Source organism: Podarcis filfolensis (assembly GCF_964270895.1).
Source record: "Podarcis filfolensis genome assembly, chromosome: 4".
In the NCBI taxonomy this organism is placed as follows: domain Eukaryota; kingdom Metazoa; phylum Chordata; class Lepidosauria; order Squamata; family Lacertidae; genus Podarcis; species Podarcis filfolensis.
The window spans coordinates 91,320,603-91,340,316 of NC_139607.1; the positions used below are offsets into that span (position 1 = coordinate 91,320,603).

The 19,714-nt window shown below is 43.4% G+C and overlaps 1 protein-coding gene across 2 annotated transcripts; it reads right to left on the bottom strand.

The window, feature by feature from the left end:
• Nucleotides 1-1,561: 1,561 nt before the first annotated feature.
• CCDC83 (coiled-coil domain containing 83) lies at nt 1,562-17,859 on the bottom strand. 2 transcript variants are annotated; one of them, XM_083610022.1, is made up of 11 exons: nt 17,742-17,859; nt 15,233-15,380; nt 14,688-14,772; nt 12,887-13,055; nt 11,492-11,659; nt 10,826-10,917; nt 7,387-7,455; nt 6,082-6,203; nt 3,913-3,980; nt 2,666-2,844; nt 1,562-1,945 (listed from the first exon to the last, which is right to left on the bottom strand). In XM_083610022.1, the coding sequence occupies exons 2-11, from the start codon at nt 15,349-15,351 to the stop codon at nt 1,769-1,771; spliced, it is 1,248 nt and encodes a 415-aa protein (XP_083466148.1). In that variant the 5' UTR covers nt 15,352-15,380; nt 17,742-17,859; the 3' UTR covers nt 1,562-1,768. The 2 variants fall into 2 exon arrangements, with proteins under 2 accessions (XP_083466148.1, XP_083466147.1); XM_083610021.1 differs by having other exon boundaries at nt 17,615-17,769.
• Between the last annotated feature and the right edge of the window lie 1,855 nt (nt 17,860-19,714).

Genomic DNA, 19,714 nt, shown 5'->3' on the forward strand with positions numbered 1-19,714 from the left:
TGTTTATAGTACGAAGGTCTACAATGGTGGGTTGGGATGTGGGGGGGTCTGTTTGGTTTTTTGTTGCCATTTTGCAAGGTAAAATGTGCTTTGATACACTGTGAGTGGAGATTGACATTTTGGCTGCTTTTGCAACTTGGTCCATTGCATTAGTGGAGATGTATGTGGACAACTTTTAAACACAGCTGAACATGGTTTGCATTTAGGGCTCAGCTAGCCTTCTAAATCCAATTTCATCAAGTCCTGTGCTCAGGTTAAAAACCCTTTGGGGGTGGGTGAATTTGCCATTAAAGGGGGAATGCCTGAATTGTGCCAACTTCACACTTGTGCCATTTTTTATTTTTATTTTTGGTTCAGCTATGCCCAATGACCTGTCAAGATTGAGGTAATAAAATTTGACTGGCCGGTACAGTTGAGACTGTGTATTAGGGAGAAGACCAGACTGGAATTCTCCAAACAGTGCTTTTCTATGTTATAGGGAGCATTCCTCCCTCCACTTCTATAGGGATGCCTGAACTATTGAAAGTAGGTTGCGTGTCCTATCCTTGATGGTAACTTCCACAAAGAAGCAGTATTTGTGCTTAAGACTGTGCTTACAAGTTTGGGACCTAAGCCCTGCCAGCTCACAAAATCAGGTGGTCAACCCTAGACTGTTTCTCTACATACTCAACCATGCCCAAAGTTGTTTGTGGATGTTGAGAGGTCCTCTCTCTCCCCTTGTATTCATATGGAACAGAACCTATCTCTCATGAGGTACCTAACTACAGCAAAGAGCAGCCAAGCTTAGCCGAGCAGCCTTGTAGAAGGTGCTTTGTTTAAGCCACAAATCCCATTGTCCAGCAGAAAGGAAAAGCCCGCTCACAGGTTGTGTGCTAGCTAGCAGTTTTTCTTTTAACCAGAATGGTGGAAGCTAAGCAACTTAGAAGCCCAGATGAGCAGAAACCAATCTGAAGCTGGCTACTAGTGGAGTCAGGGCCAACAAAAGGAACATTTTCACACAGCACATAGTTAAGCTGTCAAATTCATTCCCACAAGAGGTAGTGAGAGTTACAAACATGGATGTCTTTAAAAGAAGATTGAGCAAACTGAGGGATAAGGCTGTGTTCTCCCTCCACTCTTGGGGGCACTGTTTCATTTAATCTTCACGCCCCAAGGTGATGTACAAAATGCTGAAGATGTTGCAAAGCAACATAAAGAACTTGAGTTTTAAAATACAGTAATGCAAATTGGGTACATATGACAGAGACGCACACATCCCACTGGAAAAATTTGTCAGAACAAAAAAAATAAATGTACGTTTGATGTGATCTCGCCCCTTTCTACAAACTCCCAAGGCGGTTTTAAACAAGCCACTATCCTGCAGGTTGGTTGTAAGAACTGAGAACACGTGTGAAGGTCTTCGATGGCCCTGATAACACTGGTAAATGTAAGTTGGTGCCATATCTTGTGAGACTCATGGGTCCAGGAGCACTGAGGATTTTTCTCCAGTCAAACGGTATAAAGATTTCATGAAATGACTACATTAAACCTTCACAGACGGCAAAAATCAAACCAGAGCCACTTGCAATAGTAATTCAGATCCTGTATTTGGTGCATAGGAGGAATGGGAATACAATATACGCAATCTACATACCCTTGTAAATATACCCAATATTAACATCTTTGCTATGCAAGTCAACATTTAAGTGTCATACGAAGGGTGGGGGAGTTCCAACAACCGGAAGCCTATTTTTGAAAAGAAAAGCAGTAGCCTCTACCTTCCTCGCTCTCAATGAAATATGGATTTGATCATCTGGTAGGTGATGCGCTGCTGAGGCCGGCTGGCGTCATATTTTTCTTCAAGCTTTGTTCTGCTTGGCATTTCCCGGGCATCCTCATGAACTGGCATAGTCTGGCCCACCGTAGTCATCAATTTCACTGCCAGGGGCCCCAGATCCTTGTACTCCTGGAGTTCAGATGGACACAGATTAGCATGTTACCCAGTAGAAAACATTCCTCTCCTGCATCTTAAAATGACCATGGCATAACCGAATAAGTAAATCTCTGATAGAAATGACAACAATCCACAATCGCCACGCTGTTGCTGGAGGAGTACTAAACGGCTGCTGTTCAAATCCTTGCTCACTTGGGTAAGCTTGGGCCACTTGACCCAACCCCTCAGGGTGGCTTGTGAATAAAATGATCGGGAGAGCTATATATGCTGTCTTGGGCTTCTTGGAGGCAAGGCAAAGTTATAGATACGATAATTAAATGCTGGGAAATCTAGGTTGCTGCTGCATGAGCAGCAGCTAACGAGCACCCAGGCACAAAGGGCCATCTAGCCAATTTCCTGGGGTGCCAAAATTTCAAGAGTGGCTGCCTCAACCCTGCAAAATGTCTTAAGTGAGAGTGCAGGGTGAGATCTCTGCGTTCCGGGTAGACTTTGTTGATCATGCACAAGGGGAGGAAATAATATCCTGGTCAACTCCTGACCGTTTTTAGGAGCTATGTTGCTGAGGGCATGATCAGGCTCAAACGGAGTGTGTGTGTGTGTGTGTGTGTGTGTGTGTAAAAACAAACAAACCAGTTTTAATTGCCCAGGTCAGCACAAACCTTTTGGGCACATTATTACCTCACCCTTTCTACCTAAAATCCTAACGCAGAGAAGAGGAAAGTAGATACTTGCCTTGAAATCATTTGAGTCTTCGTACAGGATAGGGGGGAGAATTTGACCAAGAGAATCTGTTTGCATTTGAATCACTTCAAAACTGTCATCTAGCAGATTTTCTGCTGCCTCCTGTCTGTCTTTGTGATCCACGTTGAGAACCATTTCCGATATTAATGATGTACTTTCAGCTTCCACTTCTGCAGAGGCGAGGGGAGGGAAAACACTTTCTGCAATACTCCTGTTAATAAAACTTTGCTGCAACAATGGTGGTGGCGGAGGGGAGGGAATTCTATCTATTACTGCTTGCTGGGCTTTGAAATTTATTCTGCTATGCAATGGTGGGTGGGGAAGCTCAGTCCGAGGGCCACATTGTTTCCTGGGGAAACTTCTGAGGGCCATATGCCAGGGCTGGCAGGGCCAGATACAAAGCTGGACACCTTTGTACAGTAGTCTAATTTCTCCCCCTGTGTCCTCCATCCGGACCGACGAGGCATTTTTTAAAAAACCCAGATATTGCCAATCCACAACTAGCAACACTGTTCATGGCCTGGTATTTATTAGGATGGAATAATAGGACTGTCGTGTTGGAAGGACCCCGAGGAACATATAGGCCAACCCCCTGTAGTACAGGATCTGTCCCACACAGGGACTGAACCTTGGCATTATCAGCAACATGCTCTAACCTACTGAGCTGATGTATTTACCTGTGTTCTTTCTGACAGCCAAATGAGAATAGTACAGCCTGCCTGGCCCAGTCTACTGCGCTTGGCCTAACCGTGCAGCGATCAGCTGTTTTATCAGGGATGGGGGTGAAAACTGAACATAACACCCGTGAGAAGCTTGCTGGCGAGATTATTGCATTTTTAGGACAGCTTCAGTCCTACAGCAAGTGGAATGAAGAAAGGCAATGCACACACACACACACACAGGACATATTTTGTGTGTGTGTGTTTTCCTTATCCAGGTAGGGATTTGCACACTATTAAGTTTTCTTCCATGCTTGTTTGACCCTTGCTTGCTAGGGGCAAAAGCACTTGACCATACAGTAATGATTGAGTTCACCTTCACAAGTGAGGCAGAGCATAACAGAGTTGGTTCTTAAGTCCCAACTTTCCAGCTTTCCAGTTACACCAGCTTCCAGGATGTCCACAGTGGGATATTTCTCACCGATAAACTATCACGGGGCTGTGAGGGCCATTTCTTAGGGAGGCAAGGCTGTAACGTCTGCATCACTATTACAATCAACTCAATAGAAAGGGGATTACCAGAAAGGCCAACGTATTCCTGGTCTCCAAGCATCTGCAGGCCAGCTCCCTGGGTAAGAAATAACTTTCTGGAAAATTAAAAGGAGAAGAAGCAACATCAAAAGGTTTGAAATTCTGTCTTCTCTTGTAACATAGAACAGTGGCACATCTTTAAAGTGCCACTGGAATTATTCTCTTGTATGCCCTGAGCTCTTGTTAACGTTCATATTTTTCTTTAAATACTTATAAACTGAGCTTTCATAGAAATACACGAAGGCAGTGTACAAAACTACAATAAGGCCACACCCAGGGTTGAACATGGGACCTTTTGCACGAAAGCATATGTTCTGCTACCGAACAACAGCCTTTCACCTTCGAAGACAAGGATCGGGTGCCTTTTTGGCTCCCCGGCTCAAATCTTCATCAGGATTGGCCATGTGGACCAAATTTGGCAGGTGGGTGGAGTCACCCACCTGATGTCACGATGACAATACACGATTTGGCCACTTTGAAGTCCCTAAGTCGGGACTTCAAAGCACCTTGCTGAAGCAGAAGGGTGGGAAACCTGAGTTTTAGCAGCGAGGTTCAGTGCAAAACCCTTTGCGATTGTTAAGGGGCTTGCACAAATGAAGTGTTTTCTCCTGCGTTTTAGGATGAGCTTCACTACAAAACTCTTCCTGATTGATCAGCTGATGGTTGGGAAGGTTAAAAGGCCTGCTCAGTGTGGCCCATGCACCAGGTAAATCATGTCGCATTGGCTGAGCATGCCAGTTCCCTAGAAAGAAGTGACTTGCGTAGCCAAACTAAGGATTGGGTGGGTGAGTCGGAATCCTGGCCCCTTGCCTTCATTAATTTACCATTTAAAATGCCTTTTGTTTCACAATTGGGATGGTTAGCCAGCAATGAAAGCGGGCAGGGCTTTTATTTCCTTGCCAAGAGCAATTTGCAGCGACTCCAGTCAGTGTGGCAATGATAGCTACTCGTCCAAATTACTGATTAGGGGAGATTTATTCAATTTATTCAAAATTAATGTGAAAGAGAAGAGCTGCAGCTTGTTAATTCTGTCCTTTCCATGCCAATGCTGCTCCTCTGAAGGATATTTTCCTTCGTAATTATCAAGTGGCTTAAAGCTTTATATTTAGCTGTTTGCTTGCACGTTTGTTTATTTATTCGATTTGTCAATTGCTTCCTATTAAATGTCTCAATGCGATTTTGCAGCAAAAGAGCAATAATAACGCCAATTGAAAAACAATTTCAAATCCAGTACAGGTATGTATAGACTAGGAAATTGGCTTGAATGTCTCCAACAGGTGCCGAAAAGACAATAGAGACAGGGCCTGTCAGAGAAGCACTGGAAGCTTACATTGGTAAGTGGTACCTTGGTTCTCAAATGCCTTGGTTCTCAAACACTGAAATCCTGGAAGTGAGTGTTCCAGTTTTCGAACGTTTTTCAGAAGCCAATTGTCCAATGCGGCTGTCGGCTATTGTTTCCAGGGCACCTGCACCAACTAGAAGCTGTGCCTTGGTTTTCAAACATTTCAGAAATCAAACGGACTCCTGGAATATATTAAGTTTGGCGCTTTTGTTTTTGCTATTTATTTTGCGTTTTTGAAGCTTTTTCAGTTAATTTGTTTTTGTGAGTGTGTGGAACCCAGTTCAGCTACTGATTGATTGATTGATTGATTGTGTGACTGCGGAAATGGATAAAAGCCCCCCATCCCAACAATGACCATCTTCAGTGCAGGTAAGGAAAATAATTAATTTTTATTTTTATCATCTACAATACTGTCTTATTTATTTTACAGTACATTGATTATTGCTTTCATTTTATGGATCAATGGTCTCATTAGATAGTAAAATTCATGTTAAATTGCTGTTTTAGGGGTTGTTTTTAAAAGTCTGGAACGGATTCATCCATTTTGCATTACTTTCTATGGGAAAGCGCATCTTGGTTTTGGGACGCTTTGGTTTTCGAACAGACTTCCAGAATGGATTAAGTCTGAGAAACAAGGTACCACTGTATGTGTTTTAGTAAATAATAAAACATCAGGATTTTTATTTATTTAATTTTTTTTTATTTTTTTTTACTGTTTGGCATACTATAGTTTGCTCAAGGGCCAAAGAGTCAAGTCAACTCTTTAGCTCCTGTGCTTCGTCAGTGTTTGTGCAATGCTAGGAGAACACCTTTACCTGGGAACTTTAAGGAACTGCATCCTACGCTCAAAGAGTTTGTTGATGAGGTAGATGTTCTCCTTCTCCAGTTCGTGGACCGAGGCTTCCAAATCGCTCACTTCCTTTTTGTACCCTGCCACCTGCCATGAGATATGAAACCCTGAGCTGAAGTCCTTTGCCTTCTGCCAAACCACCGAGACAGCCCTATGCTAGGCATTCAAACTGGAAGCAGCTCATTTCTGCAGGTGGCCCAGCTGTGTCCCTACCTGGACAGGGACAGCCTAACTTCTGTTGTCTATGCTCTGGTAACCTCTAGATTGGATTACTACAATGCGTTATATGTGGGGCTGCCTCTGGAGACGGTTCAGAAGCTTCAGGTGGTGCAGAATTTGGTGGTCAGGGGCAAAAGAGTTTGAGCATATTACAATGGTACTGTGGGTTAAGAACTTAATTTGTTCTGGAGGTCCGCTCTTAACCTGAAACTGTTCTTAACCTGAAGCACCACTTTAGCTAAAGGGGCCTCCCGCTGCCGCCGGAGCACAATTTCTGTTCTCATCTTGAAGCAAAGTTCTTAACCAGAGGTACTATTTCTGGGATAGCAGAGTCTGTAACCTGAAACGTCTGTAACCCGATGTACCACTGTACACCGATCCTGGCCCGACTGCATTGGCTGCCAATGAGTTTCCGGGTCCAATTCAAAGTGCTGGCTTTGACCTATAAAGCCCTAAAACAGCTCTGCATTCATCATCTGAGGCCCTTCTTCGTGTGCCTCCTTCACATGAGGTCCAGAGGGTGGCAACATAAGAACAGGGCCTTTTCTGCAGTGGCTCCCCATTTGTAGAATTCTCTCCCCAGGGAAGTTTGGCTGGTGCCTTCATTGTAGACCTTTGGGCACTAGGCAAAAATGTTCCTCTTCAACCCGGCCTTTGGCTAACTGACATCCGATGCCCTTTTAAATGTGACGTGTGGGCATTATGGTTTTTTTGTTACTCTCTTTTTTCACTATGTATTTTGTGGTTTTAATATTATAATTCTATGCTGTGAACTGCCCTGAGCTCTATGGATGAATGTCGGTATACAAATTTAATTTATATTATTATTATTATTATTATTATTATTATTATTATTATTATTATTATCCACCCAATATCCTTTGAACTGTGGATGTCGGGGAGTCAAACTGTGTTCCACCTCTGACCACCCACCACCCTTCCCTGTCTAGGAAGCAGTGGGAGACAATCGGTCCATCTAGTTCAATACTGTCCACACTGATTGGCAGTGCCTCTCCTTGGAAATCCAGATTAGCCTTCCAGATATGTTTACCTCTTCCTTTAGCCACTCGTATTCTTTAATCTCCCGGCAGCTGGTCTTGTCGATATGCTTGACAGCATTCTGAGGAAAGAAAGCATGAAATCACAATGCCCATTTACACCACAAAGAACTCATAACCCACCTACTTTCAGCAGCCAGAAACACCATAACCAGACACTGGAGAGACCTGTCAGGAGTAAGCATGGACCAATGGTACCAAATAGTATGGGAAACAGCCCTACTAGAAAAATTAACTAATAAACTGAAACTGACACGGGGACAAACAGAAGAATACACCTTCACCCCGGTATGGCTCCCCTTTATCACATACACAGCCCAACAGGACAACGACAATAATCCACCAACAGCATACAAATCAATATGGCTAACCTGATCCAAAACACCCACCCACCTCACTCACACACGAAAACAAAGATCACCACAGCCAACCACAAACAAACAATCACACCCTAGGCCAACCCCAACCTCTCTCACCACCAAAGGAACACAAGTGAACAACACAAGCACGCTGACACCAAACTCTACATACATTAAGCATAATAGAAACACCGCTACCCGACCCCACCCCCATCCATCTCCCCTCCCTCCACCCCCCTTTCTTTTTTTCTTTCTTTTTTCTTCTCTCCCTAATGCCTCATCAAATGAAACGGATTTGTAAAAATGTTACATGGAAGAAAAAACTACGAGGCACTACACTTACACTGTAAAACAAGAAAACCCTTAATAAAATATTAAAAAAGAAAGAAAGCATGAAATCGCAGCTGAAGCTGGAACCTTTGCATTGAAGGAAGTGATAGTCTAGACAGGATACCCACAGAGGAACATCCAAAACTTTGAACAATAAAAACACAAAACTTCCTTCTATATATCTATTTTTACATTTCTTTTTCGCTTTCCCATTTTTCAAAAGAGCTTCGCAGCTGCTTATTGAAGTGACGCGTCACGTAAAACGTTAATAGTAATAAATCATAAAGACGCATGCATCCCAGAATAAAATATGGATGCGATCTGCACTATTCTGAATGCCAGGCTAATGAAAACAATTTTACGCTGCCTGTGGAACACCAAATGAATGAGCTAACTCTCAGTTTGGTAACAGATTCTCGTAGCGTTGAGGAAAGAGATAAGAGAAGGTTCAGTCACAAGATACAACAGGCTTTTATTTGACAGGAAGGCTTAAGGGGGATCTTGGTGGTTGAAGGATTCCAGAGGGTGGAAGCCACCACAAAGGAGGCCCTGCCCCAATGGCCAACCAATCACATCTTAACAAGAGGCTGAGAAAGGCCTCTAGAGAGCATGCAAACTAATCTGAGGAGAAGACAAGAATGTGAAGGCCTCTATTTACCTTCAGAAAGCAGGAAAAAGCTTTTATTTTTAAGTACAGTACAGGTTTTGGAGGCACAGTATACGTTTTCTACTTTCCTCACTCCCAATCTAACCTGGCTTACCTTTCTTGCTCATATTTTAACTCTTATTTCAATCACAGCTGTTCTAGTGTGTGTTTTTAATAAGTTGTGGAGCAGCTGGAAGGCAGGATACAGAAGCAAGACCATTTAAAAGGAATAAGTGAGAGAGGCATTTCTGTTTTACTTTCTAAAGAATGTCACAAATAAGCTTGTGAGGTTGCCATGTGCCCTCTTTTTCCAGGACACGTCCTCTTTTTCAGGGGTAAAATTTCTTTCCAGATGGATTTTTTAAATTTGCCAAAATGTCCCTGGCTATACTTTCTGAAGGAGACATAGACATAACTGGTGGCTGAAGACTTGCTTTCCTCTTCTCTTCTCCCGCCCCCCCTCAGCAATATATCACAGTTTCAATAGCCTACCTATAGCAGGGGTACTTAAAACAAGAGCCGTCACAGCGTCCTCTTTTTTTGCTCTTCAGAATATGGCAAGCCTACTTTATGAGTATAAAACCCAGCCAGAACTAAACACTCTTGGACCTCATTGACTTAAATTGGAAGTTAAGTACGTGCTTAGTGCTGCAGTCCTGTTCCCCCATACCTGTGAATAAGCCCCACAGCATACAGCGAGACTCAATGGGTGGCGTATAAATAATAAAATTATTATTATTATTATTATTATTATTAGCAAGAACAGGATTGCACTGTAAATCTCTCCCGCAGAAGTCAAATGAACTTGAAAGTGCTCAGATCATGTGGAAAGTAAATTTGAAATTTACAGATTGTTCTCTTTTGAAAGAAAATGATGCATAGATGGTATATTACACCAGTACAGATAGCAATAATGTATAAAACCCGGTCAAACATATGTTAGAAATGTAAAGAAAAAGAAGGGACTTTTTATCATATGTGGTGGGAATGTAGAGAAGTTAAAAAAATTGGGAAATGATATACAATGAATTGAAAAAAAATGCTTAAAATGACATTTGTAAAAAAACCAGAAGCATTTTTGTTAGGGATTGTAGGACAAGACCTGCCAAGAAAACAACTGCTACAACAGCAGCAAGAATCTTGATAGCACAAGGATGGAAGAATGAAGAAATCCCAACGAAAGAACAGTGGCAAGAAAAATTGATGAGCTATGCAGAGTTGGCTAAATTGACATATAAACTGTGGGACAAGGACAACTGTGACTTTAAGGAAGAACGGGAGCCTTTTACAAATTATCTAAAAAGACAGCAAAATGAATTGGACTCCCTGGCAGGTTTTGAATAAACATACACAAATTTATTGGTTGGTAACATGATAGATAGATAAGATGAGGATATGTATAGTTTTATAACATGCAGAGAATAATATGTGTAGAGAAATCAGAGAGAGGAGCTGAGGGAAGTCCTTGGAGGGAGGGAGGGAGGGCGGGAGGGCGGGATTAAGGGGGGGGGGGTAGGAAAAAAGGTGAGAGCTGGACCATAAAGAAGGCTGATCGCCGAAGAATTGATGCTTTTGAATTATGGTGCTGAAGGAGACTCTTGAGAGTCCCATGGACTGCAAGAAGATCAAACGCATCCATTCTGAAGGAAATCAGCCCTGAGTGCTCACTGGAAGGACAGATCCTGAAGCTGAGGCTCCAATACGTTGGCCAGCTCATGAGAAGAGAAGACTCCCTGGAAAAGACCCTGATGTTGGGAAAGATGGAGGGCACAAGGAGAAGGGGATGACAGAGGACGAGATGGTTGGACAGTGTTCTCGAAGCTACCAGCATGAGTTTGACCAAACTGCGGGAGGCAGTGAAAGACAGGAGGGCCTTGCGTGCTCTGGTCCATGGGGTCACGAAGAGTCGGACACGACTAAACGACTAAACAACAACAACAGGAAAAAGGGGGGAAATAATGTATGTGATTATATGGTCTGATAATTTGTTATGTTGAAATTGCTGAATAAAAATATTTTTTAAAAAAAGAAAAAAGAAAGTGCTCCGATCATGCCCATAATGATTAAAAGACTAGAATTGCAAAGCCGTATCAGTACCTCAAGCGCCCATTCTTTCTTCAGCTCCATTTGCTTCAGCATGTATCTGTCGGTTCTTTCCTTCGTCTCTTCCAGGGAAATCCTAAAAAACTCTTTAGGGGTGAAAACAAGAACACAACCCCAGCCATCAGAAAATAGAAAGGTAAAGCAGAAAACAAGGGAATACGTTTTAGAGGAAATTGAAATACGTGTTCCTTTATGCACACGCTGGAAACGATAATTATTTCTAGTTCTTGGCGTCTGGGCCGACATCTCTGGTCTTAGGTCTCTGGTTTAAGTACAAGCCTAGGGCAACTCATCATGGGACACAGGTGGCGCTGTGGCTTAAACCACAGAGCCTAGGGCTTGCCGATCAGAAGGTTGGCGGTTTGAATCCCCACGACGGGGTGAGCTCCCGTTGCTCGGTCTCTGCCCCTGCCAACCTAGCAGTTCGAAAGCACGTCAAAGTGCAAGTAGATAAATAGGTACCGCTCCGGCAGGAAGGTAAACGGCGTTTCCGTGCACTGCTCTGGTTCTCCAGAAGCGGCTTAGTCATGCTGGCCACATGACCCGGAAGCTGTACGCCGGCTCCCTTGGCCAATAAAGCGAGATGAGCGCCGCAACCCCAGAGTCGGCCACGACTGGACCTAATGGCCAGGGGCCCTTTTACCTTTTAGGACAACTCACCAGTCATTTCCTCAAGGTCTTCCTTCAGCTTCTGGATGTCCTGTTCCAGGCACTCGATCTGCTTGGCGTGTTCGGCGCTTCCAACGTTTTTGTACGCCAGCCAGTAATCCACTTCGGCTTGCTTTTGCACGAGTTTTTGTTCGAGGTAATGTATCTGGCACCGCATGTCTGGTTGGAAGAAAAAAAGGCTGTGTTAGGAGTGATAGCCTTTGCTTTCCCAAATTGCTAATGAGAAATGATCATCTCCACCTGGGATTTTTTTTTTCTTCATTTTCCTGTATTCCCCGTTTCAGATCATTAATATTTATCAGACAGCACCAGCTCTTGAGCTCCTTGCTTGCTTTCATGCTAAGTTCTAACAATTTGATGTGTGTGGAGCGACGGAGTCTCAGCATGGTGTTTGATAAAAGGGGAGGAGGGAGGAAACTAATAGACATAACTTGGTGCTTTGGTGCTCCACGAGCATTGCCAATGTTTGCTCCCCAAAGATACGACACTTAGACATGGCTAGGCAAAGACTGTTGCAGAATTAGATTCAAATCCTATCTCTCCACCCCCCATGGTGCATTGTTCTTTGTCCCCCTTGGTGTTTTCAAATAGTGCTTGCTTAGAAGCACACAGAGAGATCAGAGCTGTCTGAAGATATTACAAACCTGAGGAAGTCCAAATGCTCTCCTCCTTTCTAATTAACAGGACTCGCATAAGAATCTGCCCATACCTTAAAAGCTGCATTAGAAGACTTTGGAGGTTAGGTGACTGGCAGCTGGGGATGGGGGGGGCCACCACAGAGAAGGCCCTGTGGAATGCTCTTTTGAGAAAACACTCACTATAGCCTACATTGTATAAGGCACCAGAGATCTCAAATTGTGCTGGGCCCAGGCACCACTAGGGCTACTCTTGGCCAGACTGTATCTATAAAGGTAAAGGTAAAGGTACCCCTGCCCGTACGGGCCAGTCGTGTCCGACTCTAGGGTTGTGCGCCCATCTCACTTAAGAGGCCGGGGGCCAGCGCTGTCCGGAGACACTTCCGGGTCACGTGGCCAGCGTGACGAAGCTGCTCTGGCGAGCCGGCACCAGCGCAGCACACGGAAACGCCGTTTACCTTCCCGCTATAAAGCGGTACCTATTTATCTACTTGCACTTAAGAGTGCTTTCGAACTGCTAGGTGGGCAGGAGCTGGGACCGAAAGATGGGAGCTCACCCCGCCATGGGGATTCAAACCGCCAACCATACGATCGGCAAGTCCTAGGCGCTGAGGTTTTACCCACAGCGCCACCCGCGTCCATAGGTCCTTGTATCTATGGGTCCTTGTTTAACTTATCTGGGTCCCAGATCGCGTCCTCCACTCCACCTGGGATTTGAGCTAGCAACTGAGGGATTTCAGCGCCAGCTCACCTTTAATAAGTTTTTCCTGATCCCTAACGTACTGCCACTTCTCCTTCATCGCTTTTTCTACATCATCTCTCGTAACAACTTCAACTTTCGCCAACGCCTCTTCCTGCTCCTTCAGGGCGGCTAGGAGGGCTCGGATGTGCGAAGTCTGTTCGTTCTTTAGCTGCTGATTCTGAGGGGAAAAGTTTTTTGAAAAAATGTTACTTGTTTCACTTTAATCGTGCCTTTTCTTTGGGATGGTCAAGTTGGCAAGCGAAGCAACACACAGTGGTACCTTGGTTTACGAACCTAATCCGTTCCGGAAGTCCGTTCTTAAACTGAAACCGTTCTTAAACCGAGGCGTGCTTTCCCTAATGAGGCCTCCAGCCACCGGTGCCCTTCAACCGTCCGACTTCCATTCTTAGACCGAGGTAAAGTTCTCAAACCGGGACACTGGTTCCGGTTTTGCGGAGTTTGTAAACCAAAGCGTTCTTAAACCGAGGCACCACTGTATATCAGAATACATTATGGGAAGGTGGGGTATAAATTGCAAACGGAAGCAAGAAATTGCAGAATTGAATATCCAAAAAGGAATTCACAATAAACCACCATACCCCTCCCCCCCCCCCGTCCGCCCTCTGCAATGGTGACAATTGTCAGAATAATCCAGTGGAAATAAATCAGCAGATCTCTATCATTCTATTGCATGTGACAGATCTACTTATATAAATGCATGCCATTTTCCTGAGTACATCACCTGTCTAACATCATTACGAAAGAAATTAGAGTAGGGATTTTTATCCCCTATTTTGGTTCACAAGTAGCTTCCAAACTTGCTAGTAACTACACCACTACATCTCTCCATATGTTGCTGAACTGCGTCTCCCATCAGCCCCAGCAAGTATGGCTAATGGCCAGCGATGATGGGAGCTGTAGTTCTGCAACATCAGGGGGACCAAAGTTTCCCCACACCTGAGCTACATAATAATAATATACAGCACCCACTTAGATCTCTCCAGCCCCCTTCCCTTTAGACAGTATAGAGCTAGATCAGGCACCCCCAAACTCAGCATTCCAGATGTTTTTGGACTACAACTCCCATCATCCCTAGCTAACAGGACCAGTGATCAGGGATGATGGGAATTGTAGTCCCAAAATATCTGGAGGACCGAGTTTGGACGTGCCTGAGCTAGATGGACCAATGATGTGATCTGGTATAAGGCAGCTTCTTATCTGCCAAAGAGAGAGGGCAAGTGAACAGGCAACAGCGAGGAGAAGGAGCCCCCCCAAACTGTATGGGCAGAGCCCCTCTTCCTCCTAATCCTGGAACTAGCACTGTTTCCCATCTTCTAATCTACCTGATCCTTTGAACTGCAGATGCTGTCTTGCCTATGATTCCTGGAAGACCAGCTCCCTGCCTTGCAGGCCTTTTTCCAACTGGCCTGGACTGACTCCAGCTACAAATGCGGAGGCTGCTGAGCAGACTCTCTGTCTGGGATGTTGTTGTTGGGGGGTTGTTTGGGGGAGTTGCTGATGTTGGTTTTTTAATCTTTATTTTAGACCTTGTATGCGGAAGTTGTTCAGTTCAGTTCTGCATTTTTAAAATCTTTTGAAATTTTATTACTACTTCTGTTGCAGGTGTGTACTTTTTGCATGTTGTAAACTATCTTGGGCATGGTTTGAATTGTGGAGAGGCAGCATACAAAGAAAATTATCTATGCATGTGAATAAACCAACTGGGATTGAACCTAGAATCTTCTGCGTGCGTGCAAAGCTGAGCTGTGCTCCCTCCCCCAAATCAAAACAGAAGCATATGTTTACATACCCTTTCTTTGTTTCGGTCATTCTGCGCTTCCAAGTTTTTTATTTCAAAAAGAAGCTCATCGATGATCTCTTCCTTTATCTGAATTCTGAAGATAATTAAAATGCAGAGGATAAGTGACGGTGCAACCAAGAAAATACACTACCTGAGCCTCTTTGAGGAAAAGCAGGATACAAATAAATAAAACATTCAAATATTTGTGCACTATATTTTATTTTATTTTTAAATAGCCTTCAGTTTAAAAGAAGTGTTAAGGCACAATTCATGTATCCAAAAGCATGGAATATGTAAGTTTCTAGACACCGCAGGAAGCCAGACTGCTCTTGCACTTACATACATCATAGGTTTTTGTTCCTGAAATGTGATGACATTATACTTTTCACACTGAGGTCCAGCTCTGAGGGCCTTCTGGAGGTTCCCTTAATGCGAGAAGTGAGGTTACAGGGAACCAGGCAGAGGGCCTTCTCAGTGGTTTGACTTCACCCCAAGAGGCATACTCCTTTGCTTCTCAAGACAGTTGGGTGCCAATAAGCAACAACAATACCTACTGATACTCTAGCAGAGCTTCTGGAAAATAAACTCGAGGCTCTTTGGACATGTGTCCTAAGGGCTGTTTCCTCTTCCCCTTCTTCTCCTTCTTCTCCTTCTTCTTCTTGTCTTTCGCCATGGTTTAAGTCTTCAGAGACTGAACGAGACCTTGGGGAAGCAAAGAAAACAGATCAGGGCAGAATAGAAAGGTTTTCTCTTGTTTTCCCTGTTCTTATTTTATTATGAAACCGTTGCATGCATTCTGCAGTCACGGCACCAGTGCTTTTTTGGGGGGACGGGGACGCAGGGGTACACATTTTGTGAGTCTAAGTTTGGCCTCATTGAGGGGCAGTATTTCAATATGAGTAAGAAAATGAGAGTACAGTGGTACTTTGGTTCACAAACTTAATCCGTTTCGGAAGTTCGTTCCAAAACCAAAGCGTTCCAAAATCAAGGCACGCTTTCCCATAGAAAGTAATGCAAAACGGATTAATCCGTTCCAGACTTTTGAAAACAACCCCTGAAACAGCAATTTAACATGATTTTTACTATCTAACGAGACCATTGATCCATAAAATGGAAGCAGTAAACAATGTACTGCAGTCACACAATCAATCAATCAATCAATCAATCAATCAGTAGCTGAACTGGGTTCCACACAGTCACAAAAAAGAAAGAAAAAGAGCCACAAAAACGCAAAATAGACAGGCCTCAGCGTAACACTCAAAATGGAAGTGTGGCACTCCAATCAGAAGCGTAACACTCAAAATGGAGCATGTTTGGATTCCGAAAAAAGTTCGCAAACCGGAACACTTACTTCCAGGTTTGCAGTGTTTGGGTTCTAAGTTGTTTGAGTACCAAGGCGTTTGAGAACCAAAGTACCACTGTACCCCTAAACATTTTTTTAGAAAAAAAGCACTGCACGGCACCGTGTGTGAAATGCTGAAGACAGATAACTTTAGACCCTGGACATAATTAATGTTTTTGTGCATTATGACGTATCTGAATACGTAATTTAAAGTATTTGGTCAAAATTACCATACACAACAGAGCAACTGCAGGTCCTGCAACCTGCTAACATTTATACAACGTGAGCTCAGAGATCCCAAAAGTAATACAAGACTCCTGTACTTTTAATAATTGTGAGGCAATTACAGCAAAAAGCAACCTCCCAACTAGTTTTAAAAACACAACTCTTGCAAGGAATTCTGCCTGTCTATTTAAAAAATGGGTTGTCTCTTCAAATACTCTCCCTGGATTTAATTAGGCTTTGTTGTATGTTGCCTATGCAAGTTTAAACACAGAGCCAAAAATTGGGGTGATTATCCCTTATCGTCCTTTGGATTGATGTTTATTACATTTACATATTGGCCCAGAGATAAAGTCCATTGTAAACAGTTAAAATTGTTAGTAGGATTGGAATAACACTTGTAGTTTAATGGTGAATTTTGGATATAATGGAGATATAAAAGATTTGGATTATTATAAAAGATGCTGGAGGAAATGATTAACTATAGGACCCACAAAGGGGAGGAGAAAAGTCCAGGAGATTCTTTATGTTGTATGTTGGATATGTGATTGTAATACTGCCATTTGAAAAACCAAATAAATATTATTATTATCATTTCAAAAAAGATATTTATTACATTTATTTGCCGCTTTCCGCAAAACAAAAAGAAGTCTTACAACTATGGAAAACACAAAACGGCTTGTCGGTAATTTAAAACGATGGCTATTCTCTATTGCTATTGTTTGTTATATTTATCCATTGCTTTCCCAAAGCAAGCCTCGAAGCAAATGTCACAGAATTCTCTGGCCCCTCCAATCTCTCACCTATGAAACGCCAACACAAAAACCCTGCACAAACACTACGCAATAGAATGAAAAGACCATTATTCCAGCCCCCAACCCTCTCCCCCCCCCCAATGTCTATGGCAACAGAGTCTCACACCGAATATAAACTCTGATAAAGACTCTCTGAATTGAAAATGTTGACTCTATATGTCCTTTTCCTTCCTCGTTTGTTTGTTTTAGATCACAGAAAAAGAATTATACTGCCGCTCCTCCAAGACATTTTTAAAAAGTTTTTAATTGAAGATTTTCTTGTGTTGCAAAATAAACAGACGAGGGAAAGTACATAGAGTCTCTACTTTCGATTCTGCGAGTCTTTTTCACAGCTCCTTAATGTCCTCCAAGACACCTAAGTTCAAAGTCTTGAGTAAAAATAAAAGTTTTTTTGGGGGGGGCGGCCCAACCATGAAGCCAGGGGTTTAAAAGCAACCCAAAGGGCTCATTGATAAGGTGCGTAAGACAGCCGATCCCAACTCAGCCTAGGATTTGATACCAGATTCTCAATAGAACAAAAATTTTGCACAGGTGAGAGCAAGTCTATCAATTGGTACCTATAGCTCAGTTGCAGGGGATGCCCCAATGCACAGGTGTCTCAACATCAGGTTTGCGTCATTCCTTTCAGGGGTGTCCCTAGGGGAGCTTCCCAGCCCCCTATCCCGCCCAGGGCAGAATCCTTACCCTATTTTTCTCCTGGGGGCTGGTAGGCAGAGTCTATTACCGGCTGCTGCCTCCGGGTTGGTTCCAGACATAAACTCTCCCGGTCACCATGGTAACCGCATCAGTATGGCCGCCCACAGACCTCCCCATTGATTAATTGTTTCCTCCTTTTTTTTCATTCAGAGAAAAGTCCTTGGCAGTTGTTTTTTTTTTTTTGTAAAAAATAAATAAATGGGGAAACATCTCCCTCTTGTGCTTCACTGAGGAACCTCCACGTGGAAAAGGCAAACATTCAAGGCAGCGCAAAGGACAGGGGGAAAGCCTTAGAAATCAGCGTTGTGATAAAGATTTTAAGAAATAATGAACAGCATTTTGTAGGGCTGCATTTGCCTGTTACAGAACACCATCTCTTAGTCATCTGCCTGTTATTCATGGCCTTATTCTGACTTGTTCTGCTGTAAAGCACTTAGGAAATGACCGGCGGGGATTAAAAGACCTAAGAACTGAACTGGTTTAAATTGAATTGCTTTTATCTGTTTGTCATTTGTTTGTTTGTTTAATGTGCATGCCACACTTCGTCTGTAGATCTCAGGGCTGTGCACAACATAAAAATTCATATAAATGCATATTACTTGCTATGTTTATGTCATACCCTTTCTCCAAGATCTTTCCCCGCCCCCGCCCCCAAAACCTCCATTTTATCAACACAACAAACCGGCAAGGTTGGGTGATGTTGGGAGATGGTAGCTGCTCCAAGTAACCCTCCAAATTCATAGCTGTGGGAGGGTTTGAACCCAGGTCTCTCTGGTCATGGTTCAACACTAAAAACCATAACAGAGGCTTGTTGCCACTTTTTCTTCTTCTTACCGCTATACTCATGAGAATAACCTGACCCTCAGACATGTAGCAAACCCTCATGCTTGCCTTCATAAATTTAATTTTTAATTTTTGTGTCTCACTGCCTCAAATCCACAAGCATTACGAATGCGAATGAAACAACCGCCAATTAAAGCCATCAAAACGAAAGCAAATTTAAACTAATCAACTCCTGGGAGGCTTGTCAAATATGATCTATTTTGTTATTTTCGTTCTTATCTCATTGCTTTAGAATAGTGATGGCGGAGTCTACATCCTGTTCTTTTCCAGTCAAGTCATTTATTATTTTTATTTTTTTGCAAGCTGCTACTGTGCAGCTGGAACTTCTCCCGCTGTTTGATTATTAAAGGTTTTGATAGTTTCTGGTTTGTGGGTGGCGAAGTGACGGGTGGCGAGTTCGAACTTCCTTTCTGCAGGAGTTGGGTGCACAGTTGAGTTCTCCATAGGGAACTTGGTCACTCGGTGGATCCGGTGGGCTTGAACTCCCCACCCATCCGTTTCTGGGTGCTGAGTTCATACCTGTCTCCTGCAGGGATCAGTAGCACAAAGTGGTTTGCATCAACGCTTCAGCTAACCTGGCACATTTCCCTTCTATTGTAGCAGCAGTTTCAATGCAAACATCTTTGTCTGATGCCCCCATTCATCAGCTGATGGGGTTAATAATAATAATAATAATAATAATAATAATAATAATATTTATAGCCTGCCCATCTGACTGGGTTTCCCTAGCCACTATGGCGGCTCCCAGCAGAATATTAAAAACAGAATAAAACATCACACATAAAAAACTTCCCTCAACATGGCTGCCTTCAGATGTCTTCTAAAAGTCAGATAGTTGTTTATTTCCAAGACATCTGATGGGAGGGCGTTCCACAGGGCAGGCATGATCCTCTGCCTGGTTCCCTTATTTCTCACAGTGAGGGAACCACCAGAAGGCCCTCAGAGCTGGACCTCAGTGTCCGGGCTGAATAATGGGGTTGGAGATGCTCCTTCAGGTATACAGGACCGAGGCCATTTAGGGCTTTAAAGGTCAGCACCAACACTTTGAATCGTGCTCGGAAACGTACTGGGATCCAATGAAGATCTTTCAGGACTGGTGTTATATGGTCTCGGCGGCC

What these genes read in the sequence shown, in the direction of transcription:
- CCDC83 (XM_083610022.1), bottom strand. Translation starts at nt 15,351, where the DNA reads ATGGCGAAAGACAAGAAGAAGAAGGAGAAGAAGGAGAAGAAGGGGAAG. An exon ending in CAGTTCCTTAAAGTTCCCAG is followed by an intron (nt 3,981 to 6,081) that starts GTAAAGGTGTTC and finishes TTAATTTTCCAG; the next exon opens with AAAGTTATTTCTTACCCAGG. An exon ending in GGAATACGTTGGCCTTTCTG is followed by an intron (nt 2,845 to 3,912) that starts GTAATCCCCTTT and finishes TCGCCTCTGCAG; the next exon opens with AAGTGGAAGCTGAAAGTACA.